Here is a 19,081-nt window from a genome sequence, read left to right as displayed (position 1 = left end):
ACCTAATTCTGCCTCTGATGTTTTTGATGTCCGTGTTTCATCTGCTCCTATTTTGTATTGTTTTATGGACTTTTGAGCTTAAATACTGTTTACTATCTATATATATTTCATTCATTTCATTTTTTTAATTATTATATTACAGCATATTTATATTATTTAATTTATTAAATCCAAAATGTCTTGTGAAATAAAGATAAACATATAACAGATTTTTTTTTAAATTCACATATTTTGATATTTCTTCATACATATATATATGTGTATCCTCACAAAGAATCCATATTCATATTGAATACCAGAGGGATAATTTTGGAAGGGGTAATTTGAACGAACTAGAATCCATTCATTTTTCTTAAGACTATTAATGACCTTATTTAAGATCTTCAAAAGAATGTTGATTTATTGTGACATCCGCCTTACCCCCCCCCCCCCCCCCCCCTCCTGGATTTGAAGTACAAGCTTTTTTTATTTTGTTCAAAAGATAAGCCTGAACATTTTAGCACTGCCAATTACTTACAGTGTGTGAAATAATCGAGCACCTGACCGCCTGAGATGCTCAAATTTACACATATTGACGACCGGCTGGATGTCCAAAAATTTTCCATAAATTGAAATTGATCATCGCTCTCAAATCATCTAATATTATAAACTTTTTGCAAAGTGTAACAAGCAAACACGTAAAATTCTTCTTGGAACCTATAGGAAATAGTGAGCTGTCCCTCTTCACATTATTGCTAAAACAAACTTATCAAAGGCAATTTTTTTCTTTTGGGCTAGTACATTTATAGCAGGGCGGACAACTTTTACTAGCAATCAGCCCTGCATGTCTAGCTAATTTTACAGCGAGTTTCAAACACTGGTACTTGCCTCTTTTGCCTCTGGACTTTTGAGATCTTGCTCTTGTATGACATCAATTTTTAAGTCTGGAAACTCTTTTCTGAACTCTGTATAAATCTCATCATCTATCTGTGTTAGCTTCAGGACTGTTGGATCCACAGAGCTTATAAGCTGTAACAGTAGACAGAAGATAGGATACAAATACAATAGCTCCTGTATTAAAGTTACCAACAATTTTTTTTTATTTATACAGAACTTTTTTCATTTGAATTAAATAAATGTTCTCTTAATATATGTAGGTACTGTATTTATTTTTAAAAAATGAATGCTGGTTCTCAAAAACCTGTGCACGTTTTAGTAAGGCCATCTTTAAGATAATGTGTGCTTGTCCTCTCCCAATTCAACGTAATATTATTGGGTCGGGTAAGTACAATGTATGAGAAGTTCCTGGACAATGACAATTTGATTAAAATAAATGGGTTTTTATATAAATTTATTGAATATCAAATTAATATTTCTTAAGAAAAAATCGGGGTCTTTAACCCCCTTCCCAGAAGTCATGCAATTTAACACATATACCATTTCCTATTTCTAACGCAAAATAACGCATATACCGTTTCCCGCAATCATGCATTTTCATTTACTTTAATAAAGTGCCCCGCCACAGCATGATACGCCCATCAAATAATGTTCAATAATCATAAATTAGTTAGGATACAAGAAAATCAGGTAGCCATAATTAACAGATTGACGCAGATTTCAATTATCTATTTTCCATTTCTTATTATACATCTCTAAGAGACTTACAGTGTAGGGATTGATAAATTAATTATAACAAATAATACTAGTGAGACATGACTGCAATTTGTGTCAAATATATAAAAATGAAATATAATTTTTTTTTTCAATTAACACATGTATACCGGTAATTAGTTTTAATCATATTGTACAATACTAATTTAGTTTTGATCATACACTAAAACATCAATTTGTTTTAATTAATTACACAAATTGAAAGATCTTTATCTGGACTAGCCATCAAGAACTCTTAATTAACACAACAACTATGAGGCCATCTCTTTTTGCCCAACTCCCAAGAGATAAATTAAGATAACTGCTGTGCCAGATCTAGAGGTGCTCTTAGCTCCTGACAATAAACTCGTTAATTTCTCTCTAATTTGACATGCAAATTTCTGCTATCAAAATTCTTTTTGACCAGTGCTTGATAATTAAGCCCATGGGACAAACTGATTTCCTCTCAAAGCATAAACATTTGTTACAGATTGCTGTAATGTATATAATGAAAAAACAAGTTTTTACTTAATTTAACGTTTTTTAATAAGCATACAACTATATTTTTACATTTTTTAGGATTATGAAATCTAGAACTTAAAAGACTTAGTTTTTTAAAAAAAAATTCACTATAATTAAAAGTCACAGTGACCTTGAAATAGGCCGCAACACACCTTCTACTTAAGATGTATACTTTTGCCAAGTTTGAAAGCTCTAGGTCTAATAGTTTTCTAGTTATGAGTCGGACAGGATTTTTCCATATTTGGCTTTAGCATCTTTATTTAAAGGCCAGAGCGACCTACTTTTTGTGCGCGAAACCCCGTCTACCCAAGAAGTATGAGTTGACAAAGTTTGATAATCCTAGGCCTAATAGTATTCAAGTTACGAGCCGGACAGGAATGGACAGACGGACGGACGGACACAAAGCCTATAAGTGAACATAATACGTCCCGTCTTAAGACGGGCGTATAAAAAGTTCATTTAATCTTTAATTTGATGCCAATTTCCTCTATATTATACTTGCAAAAATCTCAAAAAATAAGAAAAGTTATTTTTGTTTTAAAATATAACATCATAATAACATTTACCTTACACTTTAGAGAAACGTGTACCATGCTACAAGGTGCTAGCGCGGAAATGGTAAATTTCTATTTCTATGACTTGAACTATGTGAATGTTGCATAACAGTTAAGTAAGTTGTAAAGAGTTAAAGATCACAGATAGTATTTTTTTTATCAGTTTGTACAGTTGTGTGAAAAACTGGTTCATATTTTTTGTGTGTTGTTTTTCTATTTTAAAAATATATATACAGAAATAAGATTTATACAAAGACAAGGTAATTTCCAAATATCAGGAGAACTATACATGTACAGCTCTCTTGTTGAGAAGATTCGTACATTACAGTCAAATCAGAGAGCTTCAGACAAAGCATTCTAAGAAACCTTCGATTGACTTACATTGAAATATGTTTCAGCATGGTGGTATGACTTCATAGCCCATTTCAATTCAAGGTCTGGCTGTAAGAACAAAAATAAAAACAATTGATAAATTACATGTGGGCTTTTTATTCTAAAATAGATAACAAACTGTAAACTACTTAGTTTTATAGGATATGAACATAGTTATTTGTTTAACATCCCTTTCAAAAACTGCAGTGAAGGACTGCAATTTAAGACCTGTTCTCGGTAATCAGGGCCTTTGAGCAGTGAAAGGGCTTTTTTCATGCAATCTTGAAGTTTTCACTTTCGAACTATCCCGAGCCAATGCTGATAACCTACTTGCAAGATTTTTTACATTATTTTCAAGGGATCAGAAATACTGTGGTTCATACAGGTATGTAAAGAATATATTTATATTATCAAGTAGTATTCTGGTTTTGGCATTCGGTATTTTGTGCAGATTTATACGTGATATTCCGTGGAATACTTTTTTTTTTTTGTTTGAACCATCAAGAAATGCAGAATCAAATGTATCTAATAACCATTTTGATTCATCAAATTATATCATTTGTTTGTATTAATTATTTCATTTTGGCACAACATGGTTTCCACACTTCTTTATCCATAGTTGCTGACAGCTGTAGAAGTTCACCCAACCGAAAATGTCCATTGAAAAGACAACTACACATGATTATTCCTCGGTACAAAAAGCAACCAACACTGAGGTGCGGTCATGTATTGACAATCCCTAACTCACGGGTTTGTAGTAAAAACATAGTAGACCATCATGCTTTTTGGTTCATTCACGAGATAGAACCATTGTTTGCTGTGAACATGCAAGACCACGTGATCATGAATATTTCAATAAGAGGCATTTTTAAATCCGACACGGAGAGAAAATAATTTTTACCAAATAATATTTCATAACTTTTAAAAGTGATGGAGTGGAATTGTCTTATTTGCAGAAAGTATATAACTTATATAACTTGATGAGACTCCATGTATATTTATTTCTTTTAAAATAAAACACTAATACGGCATATATATCTTTAAGATTTAACTAGGATCAGCAACAAGAGGTCTATAGCCACACCACTCATGGTGAGTCACCTGAGAAACCTTAGCCCTATTGTTCTTTTGAGAATTAATTTCTCAGATTTTCCCCCCTTTCTTCACATGTTGAAAAATTTTGCTTCCAAAATAAACCCTATTCTAGCTCTAACTCTAAGGGACCATAACTTTGCCAAACTTGAATCCACATGCACACAGACAAGTACTCCAATATCAGTTTCATGTGTTTCAATACCATTCATGACTTTTGTTGTTCTAGAGTAGTATTTTTCACCCCTGACTGTTTAATGCTGCTTATCCATTATGTATACATGTATTTTGAATCCTGACTTTAGACAGATGGACACCAGACTTTAATGGGTGATCAAAAATGCTCACATGATCTTACAGCTCAGTACAACTAACAATGGGAAATGATTTTATAAAGAAACACAGCTAGAGCAGAGAATTTTGTCTTACATTGTTGATATACTTGGATGCATCGTTGGTTAACTGTGATCCAACATTAGCCAGCTCTCCCGCAGTCTGTAATCAAATAAACCACACATGATTATAACATTGATCAAAGAGCAATATATTGTACATTTAAATAGCTTTAGTCAAAACAAACCAGAGCCAGGGTAGAGTACTAAAGGACACTTTGTTACATACTGTTTATAATAAGGCAAAGTTGTCATAGCCAGTTGATATTTACTGTATATACCATGATATACACATCCATAAGTCGGTACAACTTTTTGCCAGAATTAGATGACAATTTTTAATAAATTTTTGATGTTTTACTCTGATTTCATTTAATATTTTAAGAAATATGAAGTTAAAATTCAACTTTAAGTCACAAGAAGATAAATAATGCCCTCTTACGATTAAAAAAATTATTTTAATACATGTATTTAAAATACATTTACCGTATATAATCGCCTATAAGTCGGTTGTATTTTAAAAGCTTATATATCATAGGGACTGACCTCATATAAAACCATTGATTTTATAGCTCGCCTGTAAGTCGGACATAGAGTTTTGGACCAGAGATTAACTCCCAAAAATCTGACTTATAGGCGAGTATATACGGTATGTATAATCTTAGAATACATAAATGAAATAATATACCCATACTTCACTGATAACTGTTGAAAATGTTTATAGAATACTACGATTCGCCATCCAGAAAATACCAGTCTTTTATGACTCGCCTATTATAAAGTCGGACATAGACTTTCGGACTAAAATTCAACTCCCCAAATACTGACTTCGTTATCATGCTTATAGGCGAGTATATACGGTAAGGACATAGGCAAGGTACCTTAGGTACTGATAAATTTTCAAGATATTCTTAATTTAAGATTCATACATGCCAACTTTCCTGATTTAGGCGGGATTCTCCGGATTTTATCCTTTCATTCAGCCTTCCCGATCGGGAGAGAAAAATTGCCCCAATTTCCCGATTTGAAAAAAAATCAGATTTTCAGTTTCCCTACCACCAAATTTTGGAAATCGGGATAATCTTGAATATCAGAGTTGTTTATTCAATGCACACAGATAAGTCTCATTGTTTTTTTTATAGCATGCAGAGTTAATTAGCCACGGGAAATCACTTCTCGCTTCAACGCACACACTGCTGTCCAGGTACAGGTAGCTTATGGCCTGAAGCAGTTAGGGGATTAATATTTTCAGTTTGAAGGGGTATGCGAAGTGAAACACATGGATTAGGGCTTAATTATTAGTCATTGTATTAAAAACAAAAATTGAAGTCAATAAAATGATAATCATTTTTTTTTTAAAAACGAAAGTAGAAAATTTCAAAGCAAATATACTTGCTGATTTTAACTACAGATAATAAAGATATTGCATAGTTTGTCAATTAAAAAAAATATTGAAGATAATTTAGATTAAAAAATACTCTCATGTTAATTACACTGACCCCCCCCCCCCCCCCCTAGATCAAACTCATATTGTACATTGTATTTCTTTGTTACATATATGTCAAGGAATTACTAGAGACCCATATATGGCATTGTCAAAACTGCAAAAGTTCATCTTGTTTATGATGTAGTCTTTTACAATTTTAATTTTTCTTTGGGATGGATGGGTGTGGGGCTTGTGTTAAAATAATTCTTAGGCCTATTTCTCCAAATTGTTTTGTGTGTGAGATAAAATTAATCATGCAGTGTCTATATACTTACTTATAGGAAATAAAGTGACACTTGATTTTAAGGGTACATACCAGAAACAAAATTTAAATTAATAGAACAGATCTAGAGTGACAACTATTAAGCAAAGATATTCAAATTTAGAAAAATAAAACTTTAATTTGTATTGTTTTATTTGTGCTGTATTTATAAGCATGATAAGTGCTATCAATATCATAATTTAAAAAAAGTATTTCATAATCATTTATTTTCACGATAAAATGTCGGACAAAATGTCGCAAATTTAAAGCTTTGAAAATTGTCGTCACGCGCAAAATCACCCATGGGAATTTTCAAATTATTAAAGTTGGCATGAAGATTAGACATGTTAGAGTGCCATCAAAACATCATAGACAAAATTTCAGCATGCATAACCGAGGGATTTTGGAAGATATCAAATTAATTGACCTATTAGACTCTGTTATGGACATGTAACTTACATTACTTGACATCACGGTTTAGACCATCGTGATACTTCAGAGACCACAGGAACTCATCATGACTCAATTATCATTTTATTGAAGCTTATTCGTGTCACATAATAATTTTCAAAGTTGGTAATTCTAACTGTAACATGCTGGGCACACACCACCAAATGGTCATTTTACCCTAGTTTGGTGGTCAATCTTCCATACCGGGGTCATTTTTACGTACCAAAGATGGTCTTTTTTTTTTAAATCCAATTTTCATTAGAATAGAACAATTTTTTTCTCTCTCATTTAATAGGTGAACACAACCCCGATATGTGTGATTATATAACCACATGGCTTAAATGACCATTTGGTGGAGTGTGCCCAACCTGTATAATATAGGCCATCAGGATTGATACATGTAGTAGGGGTGGTCAGGTGGTCAAATAGGTAAATAAGTTATGACTAGCTCCTCTGATTTATTGACTATGACACTGTGTACTCGGTATGAATGGGACTGATGATGTGCCTCTGCCAGAGATGTGCTGCTGATTTTTTTATTTTTTATTTATGTTTTTTTTTGGGGGGGGTGGGGGTGAGGGTAGGGTCTTCCATTGATTTTATTTCTCTAAATCTCTTGAATTTTTTATCTTTATCCAATAAGAATAAGAAGTGAAGAGATCTCAAAATGCGCCCATTACCCTTGAGATTAACTTATCAAGACTACAGTAGACAATAAAAAATAATTACTTACAAAATTTGCGAGGTTTGCCATGTTTTTTTTAAAGATCAGTGTGAATTTAGATTTTCCTATTTAATGTGTATTTCAGCTCTCTAGAAGAGTTTCAATGATTAAGATGCAAGAAACGTGTAATTTCTAAACCAAATCCGATCCGAGAAACGGGTTAATAATTGAGAGCCGAAAACAGGTATGAGTTTTATAGTCTCTGCTCTGTTCTGTATTTTGTCACGCAATGTATCATTACATATGTACAGTACTTATGGAAATGCACTAAATGCACAAAATGATTACTTATTTTGTAAACTATATCATTTATTTACACTATTTGAAAAAAAAAATCGTATATAACTTAAGTTTGTGCAGGTTCATGAGGTTGTTTTCTGCATAGTCCCATAAGAAGCAGCATCTTACTATGGCTTCATGGACAAAAAGGAAGGTGAAGGGAGTGCTGTTGGACATCAGTGGTGTTTTATTTGAGAGTGGTGCTGGTGTCCCTATTGACGGGTCTGTGGAGGCCGTACAGAGGTAAATAGTCTGGTAACATTAACAGGTTGGACCTGCACTTTCAGTCTCTGTCTGTCCCAAATGGGATGTAACAGTCTGTTTGGGATATAATAAATTTCCAGGTGGGATATAAATTTACTGTGCAAAAAAATGGAAAAAAATGTTTTTGGCTATAAATATAATAAATCTGCATCAAAATACTTAAAAGTAAAGGAATAACTTTTGGCAAGCAAGTTTTTCTGTAACCCTACAGTCTGTTAGATTGCTTCCCGAGAACTTCAGAAACTCTCAAGGGATCAATCTCCTAAAATGTGGCCATACAGAAAAACTTGTCATCTAAAAATCATTCCTGTATACAGGTATATATCTTAATTGAAACGGATTTATGAAATTTATAACCCAAATTAAAAAAAGACTGCACTGTAAATTTATATCCCATCTCATCTGTCAGTGGGATATTGTTATTATATCCCAAACGAGCTATATTGTATCCCATTTGGGCAAGTGGTCCCAAGCTTTCAAACATCATTCATTCATTCCCTTCAAATAAGGGAGGCAGTTGGGGTAAACAAGGAATAACTATAGGGATAACTCTGAGGAGAAAAGATGAGGGAAAATCAGGAAATTCTTTGCTGAGTTTGAAATCTGACATAATTGGATTTTACATGAATGTAGAAAAATGAATTTTTTTCTTCTTCAAGAATCATAATCATATAAAGTTAAAGTATAAATAACAATTTAAGAAGCATCAGTAAATAGTCATATTCCATCCATTTGATTATATTACATGTAGTTTACTTTAACCTGATAAGACTTGCATTGATTGATAGATAATTTTATTTAAATACAGACTAAAGGCGGCTGGTTTAGCGGTGAGGTTTTGTACCAATGAGACGACGATGACGCGAGGAATGTTGACAGAGAAGTTACACGTGCTGGGATTCTCAATGTCGGAGCAGGAAATTTTCCCCCCGATCCCCGCCATCTGCAAAGTCTTACAGAAACGCAACCTCAGGCCACATCTCCTCATCAATCCAAGTATGAATTCATATTGTATGAAATCTGTAATTGACAGGTTATTAACTTGTATGTACTTTGGGATAGAAATTTGAACGTTACCTTAGACATGACAGTGTTAAAATTAGGAAGCAGCTAACATTTTTATGATGTGAAATAGAAATGTTGCTCCTAAAAGTCTTCTCTATGACAAATCAATGACAAACTGTTACAAATTTTAGAGGGATGAAATTGCTAAAAATAAAAACAAATACTTAAAATATTTCATTTTAAATTTAATATTGTATCATAGATTTGTCATTTTTTTTCTTACATAAAGCAGCAATGATGTAAATAATTTTGTCACAATAAACTTATATATAGGGTGAATTCACCATGCATCGGATACCCTTGTACTTCAACAAGTTCTAGCGATATCGCTACCAACGGAAAATTATCAAAATGAAGTTTAACATTTAGTTTGTGATTAAAATATCAATGTGGGACACAATTACATGTATATGCCCTTTATTTAGAAAATATCCTCAAAAATCAAGTTTTTAGGAATAACTCAAATTCACCATGGATCGGACATTTTTTACCATGCATCGAACAGACGGTATTTTGACCAGAAAAATGTCATACCTTTATTGAAGTGCTTTAAAATCCTTGATATGGATTTATTTTTATCTTTTATCTAAGAATTAATCCTCAACTCAATTTAATTGACGATATTGTTGCACAAATGTAGAACGATTCAAGAGACCTCACTCTGCCATAAAAATGCTTTAAAATACTTATAATGCGGTAATTCGCACCTTTTTTTCATGGATTATCATACTCTGGTTTGTAGAAATAAATTGAGTCAAATTCCAGACGTCATATATTGTTAACTTGTATTTTGACTGAAAATATAGAGTTTTTATTTTCTTTTTCCACAAAAAAAGCTATCAGCTGGGTTCTGTATGAAAATGGTAGTGCTTACCTTTGCATTGGAAAGTTGCATTGCATGGTTAATTTGTGTCCGATGTACGGAGAAATGAACATATTTGTGAAAACCAAATTCTTTTATTTAATTACACAAACATTGAAGTGAAATTTCTTTAAAATTTATATAAAATTATCAATCTTTGACTTTATTCACCAAAGTCTGCCTCGTTCCGTTGAAGTCGAATTTTAAGAACGATAACTCTAAAAATCGCTAAATCATGAATTTCTGGTTATTCCCCTATGATGATGTAAAATATGACGTAACTTCAGGCAATTCTCGGGGTATTTTTATCACAACATGATAATAACAATCGGTATCATTAAAAAATTTAAGTCTTCAGCTTCAAAACAGAAACAAATAAATACATGGAACTCTTAAGTTGAAAGAGAGTTTATTGTCTAAAGTTGTCCGATGCAAGGTATGTGTCCGATGCATGGTGAATTCACCCTATATAAGTTTATTGTGACAAAATTATTTACATCATTGCTGCATGCTCATAGCTAGCATGTTATATTTTTTTTATCCAATAAAAATATTTTCTCAAGAGAGCATTTTAAAAGTTAATCACCTAACTGTAACTTTTTTCTAAAGGATATATTTTTTGTTCAAGAAAGTATATATATTTCATTCTAGTGATATGTTCCTCCTTTATATATCTTTTGTAGAGGTAGCCCCTGATTTTGACGGTGTTGATACCTCAGACCCTAACTGTGTCATCCTTGGTGATGCGACAACAGAATTTAATTACCACAATCTCAACAAGGCGTTCCAGGCCTTAGTGGCAATGAAGGAACCCGTTTTGTTCTCTCTGGGAATGGGGTAACTACTTACTTTGCTATTTTTTTTATTTCAACTTATGAGAAAGAAAGTTCACTGTTGTAGTTGGCATTTTATTTTTAAGCTATCTAAAGTCAAAATAAAGATATGTTCAAGAAATTTTTAGGTTCATACCAAAATAATAGTTTCCGACTATGAAATGCAACATTGGTTAAATTTCATATGTTTAGAATGATATACCTTAATTAATTTTGGTTTTTCTCCCTTGGTTCCTAAATAAAGACATCATCAAAGTTTTAAATTCCTTTGGTAAATATTGGAATGCATAATTATTAAGGACCCCTGAAGCCCATGTTAAATGTTAAAGAATTCTTTACCTGATATTCTGTTTAATTCTGTTTAATTTTAATCGCTTTTCTCACATGTAGGAGATTCTACAGAGAACAAGGGGAACTACTGTTGGATGTGGGACCTTTTACCAAGGCTCTAGAGGTAATAACACAATCATGCACAAATACATTCATCATTCAAAATTGAAGACCATTGATTTACTAAGGCTCTAGAGGTAACGACACACAAAAAGACAATCATTATTCAAAATTCAAGCCTTTTTTCCCGTGCTTAAACCACAAGGGTAATTTGATAAATTTGATTGTTTCCTGTGCATAAATTATTAACATACAGTTGATTTTTGGTATTTCGAGCAGTCACCTTTTGAACACTGACTTCTTGAATGTGAGGGATATGTCAAAGTAATCTTGGAAGTCTGATCCACTTACTTTTAAAGAATTTTACCCTGGATTTCTGAAAGCCTTGGATATCTCAAAGATTTCTCTCAGCCCTATTGAGTTTAAAATAATTTTCACTGATTAAAAAAAATCAAGAAAACTTTTTCAAAAAGTTTTATTTTAAAATTTCTTTTTATGTAAATCTGCAATATAACATAAGACGTTACTTTTGTACTTAAGAATGAAACTTTTAAGGACTTTTATTGGATTAAGATAAAGTTTATGGACATAAATCTATTGGTGAAAGATGATTGTGCTATGTAGATTTTGGGGCTGAATTAAGGTTGAGAAAATGTCTAAAAAGTCATATTTGAGCACTTTACAGTCTGTTTCATGAGTGCATCCATAATTCACTCACAAGAAAGTGCTTAATTATGTTCCCCAAACGAAGTTGGGGAACATATTGTTTTTACTCTGTTTCTTATTATTATGTTCCCCAAACGAAGTTGGGGAACATATTGTTTTTACTCTGTTTCTTATTATTATTAAGGTCTTCCGTTTCAACGGAAGACCTTCTTATTATTCTGTTGTTTCTTTTCAACTTTTCTTATTATTATTCTTACCGATTTTGTGCAGTCGATTTCTCGTAAATGCGTCGATGGATTTTCATGAAACTTTCAGCATTGATGACAAATGAAATGAACTTAAGGCATTTTTTTTTAATTTGATGACGTCACTTCCGGTTCGGAGTTTTCTGCGATTTAGTGAGTTTTAGAGGGTCATTTTGTCCGGCAGTTTTCTCAATAATGGCTCAAGATAGAAATACGAAACTTTCAGGTCTGATAGACCAAAGTCTATAGATATGTATAAGGTATTTCATTTTTATCGGAAGTGCCGCACGTCGGCGCTCGCTATGGCCCGAAAATAGTCCTATCGAATTTCACAATTTTTAACAACTTTTCTACAATATCTTTTTACCTGGAAATATTTTGTGAAAACATATAGAACAAAAGAAGTGTAGAATTTCAAGACCTTTCGAATGATATGTCGAAAAAAGGGCTGGCCCCTAAAATCAAGGGCCTAGAGGGGCCGAAATTGTTTTCTTTATATCTCAAAAAGTATTGAGAATTTGTAATAAGTTAAAGAAGCAAAGTTGTTCAAAATGTCAAGCTTTATTTACTGGAGTCGTCAAAATACGTCCGGCGTCGTCACTTCCGGCCAAACCGGAAGTAGTCGGAAAACGCGCATTTTTGCCGTTCTTGACAAGTTTTTGGATAACATATGTCTCTTGGAGCATAAAAATTAATTTTCCGTCCGTCGTCATCACTTGCGGTTAAACCGGAAGTAGCCAAAAATAGCTTAATTTGAAGGTTTTTATGTAAAAATTGAAATTCTAAAGTCACTGGAGACGACTTAGCTCATTGCTTTCTTGTGTTGATGTCACTTCCTGCACTTCCGGTCAAAACTGGACGGAACACCTACTCGTTGCTTTGCAACGAGCTTTGCTCTAGTTATTATTATTATTTTTCTTCTTCTTCTTCCTGGGTACTTTTTTGTCCGGGAATGATCTTGTAAACTGTTCGTCCGAGGTAGGTAAAACCTGTTTAGGGTAAGTAGACATGTTATGCAGATTTGCGGAATCAAGGTCATTTTGCGCGCACGTGCTTCCAAGAGCGCGCACGTGCAACACTTGAAATGACCAATATAATAGATATAGTCGAAACTTTTCTATTTTTTGATTAAATGCTTTGAAACTCATAATGTAAGGATACATTAGTAGTATAGACAAGATGGCATGGTCAAAATAGCAAGATCTCACGCGCATGCACGTGCGCTTTGCTCTGATTGGCTGAAACTAAAGTCTCAATATCTTTCTTGTTTCTTGTCATAATCTTTTGAAATTTTGAACATGGTTCTACATTATGAAGATCTATAGCATGATATATTAAAATTTTAATAAAAGCATGCGCATGCGCGCGTGCTGTAATCTGATTGGCTAAAACTTTAAATGGCTATATCTCGTTTGTTTTTTGACGAAATGCTTTGAAATTTAAAACATAGTCATGCATTACGATATCCTTACATATGATATAGAAAATATTCATGAAATCACGAGCATGCACGTGTGCTGCAATCTGATTGGCTGAAACTTCAAATGGCTATAACTCTCTTGTTTTTCAACCAAACAGGATGGGATTTAGAACTTGGATAAACATAAGGGACTCCTACAAGAAGGTGTAGTCATTACGCACGTGCGTGCACGTGAAATGAGTAAAATAAAAAATACACTCGAATGAGTGCATTTTTTAATACTTTTGGATTAAATGCTTTGATATTATTAAAATATTAGATAGTGTAGACAAGATAATATGGTCGATACGCACATGAACACGCGTGCAATGCCTATTTTTTTAATATATTTTGTATTTTTTTTGGAAGACCTTGATTAAGTCTAAATTCCATAAAGTATTTCTTATTTAATAGAGATAACAGGGAATATGGCACCAAAAGGGAGTTGGGGAGCGTTTGGGGAACATCTGTAACGGTCCCCGTTACAATTAGCACTTAAGTTATTATTATTTTTCTTCTTCTTCTTCTTCTTCCTGGGTACTTTTTTGTCCGGGAATGATCTCGTAAACTATACATCCGACTAAGGTGAAATGTTTTTAGGGTCAGTAGACATGTTATGTAGATTTGCGGAACGAAGGTCATTTTGCGCGCACGTGCTTGCAAGAGCGTGCACGTGCAACATGTGAAATGACCGATTTAATGGGTACCTGTAAAGTGCGAAACGAAATAGAAACGAAACGAAACGAAACGAACTGAAACGAAACGAAATCTGCCGAAACGAAACGAAATTTACCGAAACGAAATCTACCGAAACGAAACGAAACCTACCGAAACGAAACGAAATCAAAACGAAACCTGCCGAAACGAAACGAAACAAAACTTTCAGAATGTTTATATGGTCTATTTTTACTTCATATGAAGTTTATATAGTTCAAGCACCAGAGGCAATTGTTTCGCTTCAAGTTCCTACATAGGCGTCAGAAGGATATTGAAAGCTGGGGGGGGGGGCTTAACCAACAAAAAAGGTAAACCCCAGTTTTCAATGCCTATGTAATATATATCTTTGCAAGAAAGTGGGAATGGAGGCTACCCCCCCCCCCCCCCTTCCCGCCGCTCCCGACACCTATGTCATATTTTGTTAATATCTTACTGAATAATTTACCTACTTAAAAATGACATCGTTCGCTTCGAGAGACTTTTTACTTGTCAGTTAAATCGTTTAAGACGTCTATGGTCGAGCCTCTTTATTGCAAACCACTCCTTTTTTCCTCCAAAATTACCTCGATAAAAATAGGAACGTATGTACGTAGAAAGGATACACAAGATTTCGGTTGGAGTTACATGTATAATCTGATTGAACAAAAAAACAGACACTTTGGAATGGAATACTAAATACTCTAAGTCTCTGGTTTATCCTATGTTTTAAGACATTCGCAATACAACAGTACAGTGACTTTATTTCGACCCGCACATAAACGAGCCTTTACATGTAACACATCAATGAACCACGAACGTTAGTATTGTTCTCCCGCCTAGCTCTAAGTCAATTTTCAAAAGTTAACATATTTGAATGATTTTCAGAATTTTTATAGATATTTATATGAATTTTCATAAAACGTTACTTTTTTGGGATACCAAAGAAATATAACTCTATAATTATGGTAAAACTTGAGTATTTCACTATAGAAATCAATGGAAAACGGAAAATATTTTAAAAACATCTTCCCCCCCCCCCCCCCCCCCCCATGAAACAAAAATTCCTTTTTACAGGTAATATAGACTGTCATTTTACAAATTTATGCCGAAGCTTTTTGTGTTTCACGGGGGGGAACATATGTTTATAGACAAAAAACGAAAAAAAAATGTTGATTTTTCACCAATTCTAAAGCTATTTACAATTAAATAATTGTATTTTAATAATTTATATAGCTTTTATTTATTTGTGTACAGCATAAGAAAAGATATGAAATACATTTAATCATATTTAAGACTATTTCAAAATAAAGTGATTCTTGAAAGTTTCATTTCACTAGAAAATATCGTCTACCCCCCTTTTTTGAGAGCTGAAATTAATGATCATTTACTAGCTAGAACTGGAATTAAAATGATTAATCAATTACCATAGAACTGTTCTTTGTACTAAACCAGGATTTAATGGCCAAATTGCCATTAAAATTGAATTAAAAGGGTGCAAAATGTAGGCGGGAATCAGAAGTTAGAGTACGTGGTTCTTTGATAGATATGTTGAATCTAGATAAATAAGGACTGAAAATAAGAGTAAGATATAAAAATTAGAAAATAATGCACATATTGAAACTATACATGCATAGTACGCTCGTGTATATTTGCAGCTTGCAAACATGTAAATGCATCATTAGACTGAGAAGGGAAAATTTATCGGTAATTAAATTTTATATTAACAAGTGCTTGAAGTATATGAATTTTATTTGAATTAAAAAAAAAGTCCACATGTAGTTACACATTTATAATTAAATACATGTACCTTGATTTACAAAAAAAAAAAAAAAAAAAAAAAAAACATTTTGATAGTTTCGTTTCGTTTCGGCAGGTTTCGTTTTGATTTCGTTTCGTTTCGGTAGATTTCGTTTCGTTTCGGCAGATTTCGTTTCGTTTCGTTTCTATTTCGTTTCGCACTTTACAGGTACCCCCGATTTAATTGATATTGGTGTAACTTTTTAAATTTTTGATGAAATGCTTTAAAACTTATAACATAAGGATATAATAGAAGCATAGACAACATGACATGTTCAAAATAGCAAGATCTCACGCGCATGCACGTGCGCTTTGCTCTGATTGGCTGAAACTAAAGTCTCAATATCTTTCTTGTTTTTTGACGAAATCCTTTGAAATTTTGAAAATAGCCATGCATTACAATATCCTACAACTTAATATATAGCAATTATCATGAAAACACGTGCATGCACGTGCGCTGCAATCTGATTGGCTGAAACTTTAAATAGCTATAACTCCTTTGATTTTCAACCAAACAGGATGGGATTTGGAACATAGATAGATATACTGGTCTACTACAAGAAAATATGGTCACCATGCACATGCATACACGTGCATGTACGTGCGCTGCAATCTGATTGGCTGAAACTTTAAACAGCTATAACTCCCTTGGTTTTCAACCAAACGGGGTGGGATTTAGAACATAGATAGATGTAACGGACATCTACAAGAAGGTATGGTCACCATGCTCAAGTATGCACGTGCGTGCACGTGAAATGAGCAAAATCCAAAAAACACTTGAATGAGCGCATCTTTTTTAATACTTTTGGATTAAATACTTTAATATTTAGTATATAAAAATATATAGATTGTGTTGACAAGATGATATGGTCATTACACACATGCATTCACATGCGCACGCGTGCAATGCTAAAATTTGAATTAACTTTGTACACTTCTAGATAAACGTAGTTAAAGTCTCAAATGCATCGAGTGTGTCTTATTTAATGAAGCTTCCAGGGAATATGGCACCAAAAGGGAGTTGGGGAGCGTTTGGGGAACATCTGTAACGGTCCCCGTTACAATTAGCACTAGTTTAAATTCTGACAGTGTTAATTTTTAGTCCATATCCAACAAACTTAGAAATTTTTATCACTTACTTCACTTTGTAACTGTCATATAAAGCTGCTGCAACAAATGTACTGGATTAATAATTTTGGATTTCATTTTCAGTTTGCAGCTGATGTGAAAGCTGAAGTTGTAGGAAAACCTTCACAGACTTTCTTCACTTCCGTTTTAGAGGACATGAATGTTGATGCTGACAACGTAAGAACTATTTCTATGCCCTCCTTCAAAGAAGGGGGGGTATATTTGATTTGCTGCTGTCTGTTGGTCTGTCAGTGGGTCAGCCTGTCTGTCGGTCCACCAAATTTCTATGATGAAGTTTGGTATACAGATTAATCATAAGAATATCGAGGTCAAGTTCTGTTTTAGGTATGATCAAGCTATTCTTTTTTGACAGAGTTATGCCACTTGGACTATGAAAATTCCAATTATTTGCAGTTTTCATGTAAAAAGTTCATCCCTTTATGCAGACAATGCTCTATTTCTACATATTAAGTAGAAAATTATGTCTGTTAGATTAGTCCTACATATTCTTAAACATGTGAAATATTTTTATTATGCTTCTTTGGAGGTTTGAACAGTGAACAGGGACAATGAAAAAAACAAGGAAATAGATACCTGTACAGTGTATTTATAAGGCTAACTTGACAAAGTTGAGATGAAATTATGAGATACCGTCAGCGTCCAGGTTCAAGTTTTAGTAGCAGGTCCATTCCCAAGTAACTATAAGACCTACCAGGACCAAACTTGCATGGATGATGCATCTAGGGATGGACACTACCAGACTTGCTTCGGATGCTGGATCTGACCTACATTTTCCACATTAGTGACTAAGATATTAGTTTGTGGAGCATCTCTGTTATTATATGGCCTGTTATGATTTGCATGTAACTTGCATGGATAATGCATCTAGGGATTGACAATTGTAGACTAGCTTGCTTCGGATGTAGAGAAAAAAAATTCTTGATTAGTGATGTCAGAACAGGTCAACATCCAATGAACTATGAGACCTACTTAAACAGAACTTGCATGAATATTGTTATCAGGATGCATACTAACTATAAAGAAAATATAATGTGAGATTTGCATTATTTAAACTGATAACGTTCGTCGAGGTGATTATGTATGTTTTTTCATACATGTTTACGTAATTTTGTGTCTGTGTATAGGTGGTGATGGTGGGTGATGATATTGTGAGTGACGTGGGCGGAGCTCAGTCCTGTGGCATGCTGGGAATCCAAGTCCGCACAGGCAAATTCAGGTTAGTGTATTGGCAAGGCATAAGTGTGCTTTGGTAGTAGCACATCGCTGCTTAGAGTCATATCTGAAGCTTGTTCAACAAAACGAGCACTCATTAGCATTTCTGTATAAGGAACTTTGGTGAGCACTTGTGAACATTTGGTCCATTAAACAGGCCTCTGTACAGTTTTTTTTAAAAAAATTTTAATGGAAAAAAAGACAGAATAATCAATGATTTATTAATATCATGATAAATTAAAGTTGGTTTTTTAGTTATCCTGTGTCTGTTGATTTTAGGCCTCAGGACGAGGAACATCCGACCGTAAAACCTGACGCATTTGCCGACAATCTCTTGGCTGCAGTGGATCTCATTTTAGAAGCATCCAAATAGCCAACCAATGAAAATATCTTCCAGAAAATGTGCCATCTCTAATTATCAAATATTTAAAAGAATATAATCATGATGTAAAGATTGCATGACATTGTTTATGTGAGTAATATACATGTATGGTATGCTTTTGAAATTATGTTTTTCATAATACTGTAGATTCCTTATTATTCGTGAGGAATTGATTTCTGCGTAATTTCGTGAGAAACGTCACTCGCGAAATAGAATTACTCGCTTTTCTTTTTATGGTGCTGAAATCTATGGAAATTCTGTTAATCAACCGTCCATTTGTGAATTATAATTCTTGCGAT

At 33.4% G+C, this 19,081-nt stretch overlaps 2 protein-coding genes across 2 annotated transcripts; one reads left to right on the top strand and one right to left on the bottom strand.

Moving 5' to 3' along the window:
• Positions 1-849: 849 nt before the first annotated feature.
• LOC134239034 (protein PBDC1-like) lies at positions 850-7,557 on the bottom strand. The gene is made up of 4 exons (XM_062721180.1): positions 7,493-7,557; positions 4,599-4,664; positions 3,087-3,146; positions 850-1,008 (listed from the first exon to the last, which is right to left on the bottom strand). The coding sequence occupies exons 1-4, from the start codon at positions 7,511-7,513 to the stop codon at positions 850-852; spliced, it is 306 nt and encodes a 101-aa protein (XP_062577164.1). The 5' UTR covers positions 7,514-7,557.
• Positions 4,152-18,787, top strand: LOC134239120 (phospholysine phosphohistidine inorganic pyrophosphate phosphatase-like). The gene is made up of 8 exons (XM_062721280.1): positions 4,152-4,169; positions 7,844-8,005; positions 8,835-9,022; positions 10,637-10,790; positions 11,177-11,240; positions 17,252-17,344; positions 18,313-18,404; positions 18,680-18,787. Exons 2-8 carry the CDS (start codon positions 7,893-7,895, stop codon positions 18,771-18,773), a joined length of 798 nt encoding a protein of 265 aa, XP_062577264.1. The 5' UTR covers positions 4,152-4,169; positions 7,844-7,892; the 3' UTR covers positions 18,774-18,787.
• Positions 18,788-19,081: the final 294 nt, after the last annotated feature.

Source organism: Saccostrea cucullata, unplaced genomic scaffold (assembly GCF_032062105.1).
Source record: "Saccostrea cucullata isolate Sc308-1 unplaced genomic scaffold, CSIRO_AGI_Scuc_v1 ctg1958, whole genome shotgun sequence".
NCBI lineage: Eukaryota > Metazoa > Mollusca > Bivalvia > Ostreida > Ostreidae > Saccostrea > Saccostrea cuccullata.
Note: the sequence above shows the minus strand (reverse complement) of the source record. Positions and strands in the feature narration are given on the sequence as shown.

Bases quoted from the DNA above. Each gene is read 5' to 3' on its own strand.
- LOC134239034 (XM_062721180.1), bottom strand. From the start codon at position 7,513: ATGGCAAACCTCGCAAATTTT. The intron at 4,665-7,492 runs GTAAGTAATTAT...ATTTGATTACAG, and splicing joins TGGCAAACCTCGCAAATTTT to ACTGCGGGAGAGCTGGCTAA. The intron at 3,147-4,598 runs GTAAGACAAAAT...TTGTTCTTACAG, and splicing joins CATCCAAGTATATCAACAAT to CCAGACCTTGAATTGAAATG.
- LOC134239120 (XM_062721280.1), top strand. From the start codon at position 7,893: ATGGCTTCATGGACAAAAAGGAAGGTGAAGGGAGTGCTGTTGGACATC. The intron at 8,006-8,834 runs GTAAATAGTCTG...ATTTAAATACAG, and splicing joins TCTGTGGAGGCCGTACAGAG to ACTAAAGGCGGCTGGTTTAG. The intron at 17,345-18,312 runs GTAAGAACTATT...GTCTGTGTATAG, and splicing joins TGAATGTTGATGCTGACAAC to GTGGTGATGGTGGGTGATGA.